This window comes from Adiantum capillus-veneris, chromosome 21 (assembly GCF_014529385.1).
Source record: "Adiantum capillus-veneris isolate H3 chromosome 21, ASM1452938v2, whole genome shotgun sequence".
In the NCBI taxonomy this organism is placed as follows: Eukaryota; Viridiplantae; Streptophyta; class Polypodiopsida; order Polypodiales; family Pteridaceae; genus Adiantum; species Adiantum capillus-veneris.
This window is the reverse complement of record NC_140951.1, coordinates 149649566-149661003: the sequence shown is the minus strand read 5'-3', so window position 1 is coordinate 149661003 and position 11438 is coordinate 149649566. Positions and strand designations below refer to the sequence as shown.

General features: G+C 45.1%; 1 protein-coding gene across 1 annotated transcript; it reads right to left on the bottom strand.

Annotated features, from left to right (window-relative positions):
- Positions 1-7746: 7746 nt before the first annotated feature.
- LOC147431952 (uncharacterized) lies at positions 7747-10152 on the bottom strand. The gene is made up of 5 exons (XM_086493063.1): positions 9909-10152; positions 9141-9345; positions 8859-8992; positions 8504-8749; positions 7747-8332 (listed from the first exon to the last, which is right to left on the bottom strand). The coding sequence occupies exons 1-5, from the start codon at positions 10026-10028 to the stop codon at positions 8123-8125; spliced, it is 915 nt and encodes a 304-aa protein (XP_086349189.1). The 5' UTR covers positions 10029-10152; the 3' UTR covers positions 7747-8122.
- Positions 10153-11438: the final 1286 nt, after the last annotated feature.

Genomic DNA, 11438 nt, shown 5'->3' with positions numbered 1-11438 from the left:
AAGAGGAAAAGGAGAAATTTTGCCCCAAAATAGAAAAAAAGAGTGACAATTTTAAAAAATTAACGTAATTTTCTAAAATTTCCTCTTGACAAAATCAAGCAAAGGAATTTTGTATGTGTGGAAAATTGATTTTTTTCGAACACGGGAGTAGTTGCTTCAACGTCTACGCACCACTTCAACCTGCATCCCACTTGGCCGCTCTCCCAGCTGACTCTCACAACCCACTGAGTCTCACTCTGCGAGGACCTGCATCTCTCTCTCTCTCTCTCTCTCTCTCTCTCTCTCTCTCTCTCTCTCTCTCTCTCACACACACACACACACACACACACACACACACACACACACACACATTCCAGTCCTGCTTGACTACGCCCTGGCCCTCGTCCTGGCTCTGGGCTTTGGTTTCGGCCTTGGCTGGTTTCGGCCCTGAGCTGTTCCTGTGTGGCCCTGCTCGTCTGCTCTATTTCGGCCCTGGCTTCTGCGGGTCCCGATTTTGCCCTCAAGAAGGCCTTACAGTGGGTTGTGCCTACGACCTCAAGAAGATCGGCCCTAACCCGACCTAAGGTTTCAAGCAAGAATCTCAAGCAAGAAGGTGTTTCTATGTGCCTTGCTCTAAACCCTTGATGTTGGAGCACGCTTTGTGAAGTGCCCCACATTCTGCACAGTGTCTCGCCGAGCCAGTCAATAAGAATCAAGGCACATTGGCGGACAGCAAGCTGTCCAATGCCACGCATGGCCACTCGAGCATCATCCCGAGGCAAGCTTAGTTTTGCCGGAGTCGTCGTAACAACTCCAAAGATGGACAGCATGGCTCGCCTTCAAACTGAAGTCGAAAGACTCCACAAGGAGAATGACGAGCTAAAGCAAAGGCTTCTCGCCTTCGAGGCTCGGCTTGCCACAATGGAGGATTGCAAAAAGAAAGAATTGGAACAGATGGAAGTCAAATTTAACGAAGCAAAGGTGGAAGTAAAGACCACCCTCACAAGGGAAATCAAAACTCAAGTGCAAGAAGAAATGTCTCGCAAGGTCGAAAGCCGTGTAGCATCCACGCTACGCTAATGACAACAACAAGAGGAAATTGCTCTCAATGTTCGCATTGGTGGGCTCCCAAGCGACTGGAAGGGGAAGGGGACCTCAACGACGAGTCCTTTGCCCGCATTCAAGCAAATACCCACATGGTACAATGGGATCCAACAACAATCGCCTCTCTTACACACGAACATCGCACCAACCATGCTATCCTTACCTTCAAGACAAAGACAGCCCAAATCAAACTCCTTGAGCAATCGAGGCTTCTCAAGGACACCAAAATGTGGTTTGCAGGAGATCATACACCTATCCAACTCAAGCAAAAGAAAGCAGAACTTCAAAAGATGCGAGAAGCACGCGCAACAAGGAAGTGGGCAGTCTATCGAGGAGGTAAAGCTATCATCCAGGAGTTTCGAACTCCCAAACCGTCTCCTTCCTCATCTTCCCCTCCATAGGTTTTGTTCAACTTATCTTCCTTTTTATTTACCCCTTGTTGGACACTCAGTCCTTAACTGAGATGTATCTCCCAACACCCCTCGCTTTGACGAACTCTTTGTAAGTTTTGTTTCCAATCCCATAGGTCATATCTGACCTCCGTGGACGATAATTGATCTCTCTCTCTCTCTCTCTCTCTCTCTCTCTCTCTCTCTCTCTCTCTCTCTCTCTCTCTCTCTCTCTCTCTCGGACAGAGGGGCAGATCTGCGATGAGACATCTGTAGCTTCGGCTCCAAGGCATGACACGACATCCAGGTGGATGCATGCTAAGAAGAAGGATTTGTATCGAGGCAATATGATACATACTAATATTTGTGATAGTGGGTTGCTTTAAAAGAATACGTTGTCTATACAATATGTGGGCAAAAAGAAATTTCAGCCCCTCCCCCAGCCACGTTCACAAAAAGATTCATCTTGTTATGTTCCCTCCATTCCCGACTATCTTTTTGGATTTTCACACTTTTTTTCTCTATTTTGGGGCAGAATTTCTCCCTTTTCCCTTGCTCTCAGCCATCATTTTTGCTAAGACACATTTTCCACTAACATAGGCCTAGCAGATCAACCTACCTCTCTCTCTCTCTCTCTCTCTCTCTCTCTCTCTCTCTCTCTCTCTCTCTGGGGCAGATGGGGAGATCTACGGTGAAAGTCTGTATCTTGAAGACTTGATTTTCTATCAATACAACATGCTAAAACTACAATTTGAGTCTCTTAAGTAGGCTCTCAAGATGAGTTGCTTCATTATTTTTAGACATAATATTTGCCCTGTTTTGCGAGACAATTTGTGACTAATTACATGCTAAGCACTCAAAACCGGATCTTAAATGTCAATCAAAAAGGAATTAAGGTTAGGAAAATAAATACAAGGGTATTTTGGTAAATTTTGAAATTTGGGCGGTATTTAGGAATTTCCACAAATTAGAGAGGTATTTTAGTAAATTCCTCGAAAAAAAAATGAGTCAAATGTCTGCTTTGGGGTAGTTTGAAAGAGAAGAATATTCAAAACAGATGAATTATTACAATTTAACTCCATTTTTGTGAATTTTCCAAGTGGACTTTCTCCTTCTCCCCCTCCCTTCAACTGACTGTTTTGATTGTTCAATTCAACTGCTCAAGGCTTAGGCGACGCGCTTTTCCTGAACACTGACACAAAGAGAGAGAGAGAGAGAGAGAGAGAGAGAGAGAAGACGTTGAAGTACCTACTCCATGTGTTCGGGAAAAATTATTTTTCCATACATACAAAATTCCTTTCCTTGATTTTTTCAAGAGGAAATTTTATAAAATTAGTTTTCTTTTTGGATTTTCACATTTTGTTCTCTATTTTGGGGCAAAATCTTTTTTCCCCTTGCCCTCAACCGGCATTTTTGCTAAGACACATTTTCCAAAAACACTGCGTCTAAAGCCTACCAGATTAACATCTCTCTCTCTCTCTCTCTCTCTCTCTCTCTCTCTCTCTCTCTCTCTCTCTCTCTCTTTGGGGCAGAGGGGGAGATTTGCGATGAGATGTCTGTAGCTTGGGCTCCAAGGCACAATACGACAACGAGGAGGATGCATGCTAAGAAGAAGGATTTGTGTTGAGGCAATAGGATACATGCTAATATTCCTAATAGTGGGTTTCTTTAAAAGAACACGCTTTCTATACTATATATAGGCAATAAGGAATTCCGACCTCTCCCCCGGCCACATGTCACAAGAAGCTTGATTCAGCTATGTTCCCCGCAACCTCAATGACCTAGGTGGATAGTGCGTAGAGAGAGAGAGAGAGAGAGAGAGAGAGAGAGAAGGGGGGGTCGTGGGTTGCATGGTGTGCAAGTCGAGGCGCGCGCATGCACAGTGGGTGAGTAGCATACTATACTTTAGAGAGAGGACATTTTCAGGCAAAAGATAGCGAGACGGAGGAAGACAAAAAAAGGAAGGAGAGAGAGAGAGAGAGAGAGAGAGAGAGAGAGAGAGAGAGAGAGAGAGAGAGAGAGAGAGAGAGTCCACATAACCCTGTTGGAGGCAATGCCGCTGCCGAAGGCGGCACGGTTGCACTAGTCTATAAGAGAGAGAGAGAGAGAGAGAGAGAGAGAGAGAGAGAGAGAGAGAGAGAGATGGGCCGAAGGCATTGCGCAAACACCTGTCCCTATGTGCTCGCGTTACCAAACGGTTGCAACGGCCATGTCAGACCCACATACGTCGTAGGGGGGGGGGGGGAGAGAGAGAGAGAGAGAGAGAGAGAGAGAGAGAGAGAGAGAGAGAGAGAGAGAGAGAGAGAGCAAAACTCTTTGTCGACAGTCAGGGAAAAATCATTTTTACAAACATACAAAGTTCCTTTCCTTGATTTTGTCAAGAGGAAATTTTAGAAAATTAAATTAATTTTTTGGTTTTTTAGACAATTTTTCTCTATTTTGGGACGAAATGTCTGCTTTTCCCCTCGCCTTCAACCGGCAGTTTTGAAATTGAGAATGGCACGATGTTAAGTTAAGACACATTTTTTCCGAACATTGCGTACGTCGTACAATAGAGAGAGAGAGAGAGAGAGAGAGAGAGAGAGAGTACTAGTGAATGGCAAACTGCAATGTTCGCACTTTTCCAAGCATGCAAGTTTCTTTTTTCCTTGAGTTTGCTAAGAGGAAATTTTAGAAAATTAAGGGTATTTCGGGTTTTTACATTGTTTTTCTCTATTTTGGGGCATAATTTCTCCATTCCCCCCTGCTCTCAACCGGCATATTTGAAACTGGGGAGGGCACGATATTAAGCTGAGACACATTTTTCCTGAACATTGGTTTTTCCACGAACACTGGTCAGTGGTAACTGCATATATTCTTGGCCCGTACACACACACACGCACACACACACAATTTTTCTCTATTTTGGGGTGGAATTTCTCCTATCCGCCTTGCCATGAACCAGCATTTTTGAAATTGGGAACGACACGATATTAAGCTGACACACATTTTTCCCCTAACAATGCTCATTAGTAACTGCATGCATTCTTGGCCCTTAGAGAGAGAGAGAGAGAGAGAGAGAGAGAGAGAGAGAGATTGAATTATCATTCACGAAGGTCAGATATGACCTATGGGACCAGAAGACAACGCATTACAAAAAGGTTCCATCTAAGGGAGGGGATAGTTAAGGACTGAGGGTACAGTGAGGGGTGAACAAAAAAGACAAAACTCTAAAAACTGAAGAGGGGTGGTTGAGAGGGGAACCATTTTGGGAGTGCGGAACTCCTGAATAATGGCTTTACCTTCTCGATAGAGAGAGAGAGAGAGAGAGAGAGAGAGAGAGAGAGAGAGAATACTACCAAGTTATCAACAAGGAGCAAAGTTAGCAAACGCTACCAACAATGGGAGAAAAATCGTTCTACCATACATACAAAATTGACCAATGTTCGAGAAAAAACATTTTTCCAAACATACAAAATTCCATTCCTTGGGTTTGTCAAGAGGAAATTTCATAATATTTGGTTATTTTTTCAAGTTTTTACACTACATTTGTCTGTATTGAGGCGGAAGTTCTCTTTTTCCCCTTGCCCTCAATCGACATTTTTAATATTGAAAACGGCACGATATTAAGTTGACACATTTTTCCCAAACATCTATCTATACTATAAAAGGGGAAGGATTCCAGCTCCCCCCCCTCCCTCCCTCGACCACATGGTGGAACAAGATTCATCCGAGCCTGTAGTTGTGCGCTCGGAAAGAGAGACACGGACTGCCTACGCGAAAAAAGAGAGAGGCGGTCGAACACGTGTCATTCATTTCTTGCTTCGCCAATGAATTCTACAATTGGGCGACACAGAGACCACACGAGGAGACTCCGCATAGTGTGCACAAGGTGCCTGCCCCACCACTACCGTTGGTTGCCCTCCTCCTACATGGCAATATATAAGGCCGACCGCCATGAGAGAGACTGCGTGGAGAGAGAGGGAGTCTAATAGTGCGTATGACATGCTGAAAAGCCTTCCCTTTTATCTCTCAAATTGAAATTCACAAGCTAGCAAGTTTATACTTACAAACCAACTCCTCTCTCTCTCTCTCTCTCTCTCTCTCTCTCTCTCTCTCATACTTCGAGCGGCTCTACAGTTCTACCCACTAAGTTAGAAGGTCCCTGCATTGATATACAAGTTGGGTAGTGAGCCTCAGCATTGATGATCACTTCCTATATCTACCAATCCTACTTCTTTAAACAGCAACATAATGTTCGAGAAATTTGTGAAGAGCGAAGAGCTTGAGAGTAAGAGGGGCCATGCCGCCGTTGAAGGTGGCACCGTTTTACTATTTTTTCTAATATTCCTTGCCAACCAGACTATCTTCTCTTTTTTTTTACCTAACAACCTAACTTGTATTGTTTGCAATATTTGGTCTAATCAAAAGGACAAAATGAAACTATGTCCTTTATTACGAAAAGGTACCACGTAAGGGTAGTACTTTCCAACGCTTGTCTTTTGAATGACAATGAAACGGTCTCTTTTGTAAAAGAAAATTACTAAAGGGTCCTTTCGTGACAAACGCCACCCTTCAACTTTATTCTAAAATGTGTGAACGGATTTTAAAAAGTCCTTGAAAAGGTAAATCGAAAGGAGAGTTGAGTGGGTGTCACAGTTGGGTGGTAGGTGACCACCTATATCCAACACGAGCATGGGAGATGGGATCAAAGGCTACCAATAATTGGGGCCTTGACATTAGACACATGTCGTAGATCTTGACGCAAAAGTAAACTCAAATATTTTTGTGAACTCGGATATCCGAGTTTACAAAAGTACCCAAGTTTACTCTCATCCCGATACTTTCACGTCAAAACTCCATAGACACTCAAGTTTACATTATCCGCAGAAGCCTAAGATCTACGCTGCTCAATCATATCCCACTGTAGATCCCACCACCTCCTATGCTTGTGCAAGATATAGACAAGGTTAGGCGACGATGAGGTAAGGAGAGAGGAGTTTGCATCTAAGTTCAAGAGAGAGAGAGAGAGAGAGACTCTTGGAACACACGCAAAGGCGATGGGCATTTGCTTGCCGATTTCTCCCTCCTATGTATATGTGGCCATCCTCACTCCTCAAGCTATCACATGGACACGAGGCACGAGAGGGAAGGTTGTGTTCACGGGGTGTGCAATGTGTTGGCCAAGGAGATCATGCATTGCTCACAAAATTACAACTCTCTCTCTCTCTCTCTCTCTCCCCCTCCCCCGCCCCATGAGCCTCACCTCAATGGACAATGTTGTGTGGTAAGGCCTGATGGAGTCTACACGACATGAAGAGTACGAGTCAAGCAATGCTTGCTATTAGCCAATGTTACAGATAGAGGTTGCCAAGTAGAGGCGTTACGCTTAACTACATGCAACTGAGCCTCGTCCATAAGTGACACGGGCCCTCCTCGAGGGATCTACGGTGGATGTTAATGTTCAATCCACCGTCGATCCCAATCTTTGCAAGCTACGTCCCCAACCTCCCCGCCTCAGATTCGATGTCACGACCTCCCATTGGACACCCGCACTCCCTACCCAACCCGACTGTCGCGTTTGCTTGTGATGCATGCAAGTCCAGTTCTATGAAACCCAACCCCCCCTACTGCGTGGATTCGACGGCCTGAAACCCTGCCGCCCTGCCAATCGCGTTCCCCGTCATCAATCCCTCGAGTGACACCCCATGTCGCTTGTAAACAAGGGCAGCTGAGGGTAGAGGCAAAATGCACATGTCAATGCAGACGACAGAATTTCGAAAGGGAATCTTGAAAATGCTTTAAAGTGATGACGAGCGAGTATGTGATTGAAATCAAAATCTAGCCGTGATTGTGCTTTACCTTTTCATGTGAAACATCAATCTTTTCATTTGTTTTTAATTTGTGGGATGGGTACTTTCATTTCCATTTGAAAGCCTTGCATAATCATTTGATTGTGTTTGTGATTACAAGTACACACTTGCAACTTTACACTGAATGGCGTCACGATTGCAACTTTAAACTGAATGGCTCCCCTTCCCCAACGACATTTACTAGGTTGCCCTAATTTCTGAGAGAGAACAATAAGCATCCTTCCCCTACACCTTAAAAACCTATCTTCATTTCCTCTTTCCCACTTTAATTGGTGAAGGTGTCTTTAAGAATTCACCTGATAACATTATATTCGTGCAACTATGCCAAAATGCAAAAGGGTTTGAATAGTTGCAGTAGACAAATAACCAATGGCGATGTAACCATGCATTGGGCCCTATTATTTCAAAAAGCAAATGATAACTAGCACCCTGTAATGCCACACCTTAGATTGGAGTAGGAGAAGAGAAGGTTGCATATCATAGGAACCGTCCCAAGAAGCTTCAAGGATCTAACCAGGCAAGAAGAAGAAATTGTAACGTCGTAGGGACGATCACAAGAGACCTCAAAGATCTATCTAACGAGTCTTCAACCCAAGACTCGATACCTCAAAGGGAAATATATAACCAATCTACCACTTTGAGAGAGAGATGCAACAAAGTTCAAATTGATGGAGGCAAGAGACTTGAAATTCCACCTACTTCGTTCCCAAAATTCCACCTCCCTTCGAAAAAATTATTTACAGCTGAGGGGGGTGGCTTTCCAGAATCTGAGAGAGAGAGTATTTTGTTTCCTGAAAGTCAAAGCCTCTTCATCAACTGATCAAAGCACGTGAACATAATCATGCTGGAAGGAGCAATCCAAAACACCCTGGATGATATCCCACAAGCAAATCCCTTCACGCCTTCCTGCCTCAGTATCGACCTTGCCGCATCCAATGCACCCGTGTAGTTTGTGCTGTTTGATGCATTGCTCTTGCCTTGCACCTGCAGCCTTGTCTTAACAACATCCTACAAAAGTCATTTAGTCATCATCAATTATTGTCAATGGAGAATCCCACAGCCTCAATTCAAAAAGCATGAGTGCGTGTGCGTGTGGAGAGAGAGAGAGAGAGAGAGAGAGAGAGAGAGAGAGAGAGAGAGAGAGAGGGATTAAAACCTACACAAAAGTGACTGTCATACCATGGGATTTGTAATAGCAGCAGCACATGAGGCACTGAAAAATGAACTTAAAAGCTCCCATTGGACCTCAAGTTTCTGGACAGAGTCAACTCCAGTGTATCGTGCAGCCGCTCGCTTGGATGCCTCCCATAATGGGAGATAAATAGCATTATAGGGCCCCCATACCATCTGGGCCAGCCCAAAGCCCCTGTACAGAGCCCTCACTCCCTCCACTTTATAGATTCTAGTAGCAGCATGCAGAGAACCCTAGGTGTTGTTTTGCATCACCGGATAAGATCAGTAGAGATTACACAAAGAGAACCCTGAAAAACGCCCAATCATGATGACATGGAAGAAGACACCATAAGAAACATACCTTGTAGCTATCCCCTCCACTCCTCTGTACCATTTGCCTCTGTCTGATCACTTCGACGGGAACAGTTACAGACGACTGCACCAGCGTGGCTATGACTCCTCCACAAAAGTGTACGACTGGGTTCTCTTTTCCACCTGTATTATATTATGGATCAATTAGGCTGCCATAAAGAACTCGTGCCTCTACCTGCTTTCTCCTTTGGCAACACTACACAGATGGAAATTGGCCAAGGCCCATATCGACCATGCTCTTAAGTCAGGGCTGTGCCTTCGAGCGTCTCACCTGGAAGTACCTTTTTAGCAGTTTGATAAGATGCCATGTACAATGCCTGCGCTGGGGCAATCTGGGACACTGTTGCATAACCCTTGTATAATGTCCTCCATCCTTCGTGGGCAGAGATGGTGTAAATGGCATGAAGAGGCCCTCTGTACATGTAGATTGCACTCGCCCCACCTCCTGAGCCGACCGAAGCTGAAGCACCTTGGACCTAATTTGCAAGAGCACCATCTCAATGTTACGATTCTGTGCATAGTATGAGCATAGCTTGGGCAAACTAATTATATGACCATTTGTAGTTCATCTTATTGGGACTGCACCAGGCTAATTGTCAATCCTTAAGGCTTCAACTGTCATTTTGTTCTAACTCAAACACAGGGTCGAAGTACTCCCGATCTTATTGCCATGCACGCTATCAGTCTTCTTATGTGCTTCTAGCAACGGATCCTTTCTCGTAATCAAGTCGTCATCTCCATCAGTTGTTTTTAATGGAGACATGACTGGCTATTGCGCACCCAGCAAGATAGACAAATAAAAAACCATGCAACCAAATCAAGGGCATTCAGAAAATCTCTTTTTTTCTTCTCTTCTTCACTATGCTGTGGCGGAGTCCATTTTACATTGTGGAAACCAAATCTCTCTCTCTCTCTCTCTCTCTCTCTCTCTCTCTCTCTCTCTCTCTCTCTCTCTCTCTCTCTCTCTCTCTGTGAAGGCCAACATGCAGAGAAATAAGCCCCCTCAGATCTGCATTGAGATTTTCGAAGGGGGCCATACCTGAAGACGCGACTTGACAGTCATCATTGGGTACATGACTCCGTCAGCCAGCATACCTGCAAGTCCTCCCGCTACCATCTGTTTGGCCAGAAGCCCACCTGCACCACTCTCTGAAGGCATGTTCTGCTTGCGACTCCGGTGGTGAGGGTGTGTGTGGAGAGAGAGAGAGAGAGAGAGAGAGAGAGAGAGGAAGAAGAAAAGAATTTTGACGTCGAGAGCCTAGAAGGGAATTGGCAAAAACCCTAGAGGAAAGATCCGAACATAAGGGCCGCGAATTTGAAGGCAGGTGGGTGGGAACGAGGGGTTCAAGGAGAAGGTGCCATGTGGCCTCCAGCTTGTCATCCTCCACGACACGTTTCATACTGCTAGCAGTCGATCAACACGTTCCTGCAAGAACGCTCAAGCCTTCCAAAAAAAAAAATGAAATGCATGGGAAGAGCTATACGTTAAAACAAGGTGAGCCTTGAGTCACGACTCACGAAGCCTCCTTAGGTGAAGGGGGATGAAAGTTATGGGGATATGTGCCTACAATTCCAAAAAATTCGTGGTAAGAATCTACAGAAGATGCGAGGGATAGCGATAGCAAGCGACTACTGCATGGTCGTTGTAGGAAACAAAGAGCAAATCGCAGTTGATGGTGGGCAAGCAAGTCGCAAGTGGTGGGTGAGTAGAGAGAAGAAGGTGGCGAGCGCTAGCAGCTTGCGAGAAGCTGGGGCGTTTTTTTCTTAACGGTGAAGTGCGCCTTTCAAGTACCATCAGGACTGGTCCAAGGTGGTTAGTGTAATGACCCTTACTCTATTCAACATCATGCGAGTTCAAGTCCAGTTTTGATCAAGATTTTAGTCTCATTGTATAACAAGGCAAGGGCATGGTGGAATCTGTGGAGATTCAAGGCAATAAAACAAAAGAGCTGCTAGTAGGTGGTACCCATTCTTGAAAATATTATGGGAGGGGAATCTAAAGATATTCTCTCTCTCTCTCTCTCTCTCTCTCTCTCTCTCTCTCTCTCTCTCTCTCTCTCTCTCTCTCTCTCTCTCTCTCTCTCTCTCTCCAAGGGATGGGGGGCGAGGGAGGGAGAGGGACGGGGGCAAGTGGAGTTTAGGTGAGAGAAGGGAGGGGAAAGGGGGGGGGGGGGGGGGGGGGGATCAAATCTTCAAGCAAATAGAATATGCAGTGCACACTACATTCTAGAATCTGATTGAGGCCAAAAGCACATCAGATAGCACGTCTACCAACATTGTCAATTGGGCACATAACTAGCTCCCGTCAAACTTTCTACTGGGCCATATCTTTCCCATTTGATCTTCGATTGAGGATCCGAAAAGACCACCATGCTCCACAACTCGAGCACTTCAACCCTATCCACTCACACCAACTCTGGCCACTTGTCCCTTCGTGCCTCATCCGTTGGGAATCTGCAAACCACTCCAATTTTGAACCACCATATCTTTCACCCCGTACCTCTGTTTGAGGAGCTGTCTAGACCAGCTTCTCAAGCACTAACTCAACATTTTGGACACCTTTACCTAT

What these genes read in the sequence shown, in the direction of transcription:
- LOC147431952 (XM_086493063.1), bottom strand. Translation starts at nt 10,028, where the DNA reads ATGCCTTCAGAGAGTGGTGCAGGTGGGCTTCTGGCCAAACAGATGGTA. An exon ending in CTGTCAAGTCGCGTCTTCAG is followed by an intron (nt 9,346 to 9,908) that starts GTATGGCCCCCT and finishes CTTGCAAATTAG; the next exon opens with GTCCAAGGTGCTTCAGCTTC. An exon ending in CTGCTATTACAAATCCCATG is followed by an intron (nt 8,333 to 8,503) that starts GTATGACAGTCA and finishes TGACTTTTGTAG; the next exon opens with GATGTTGTTAAGACAAGGCT.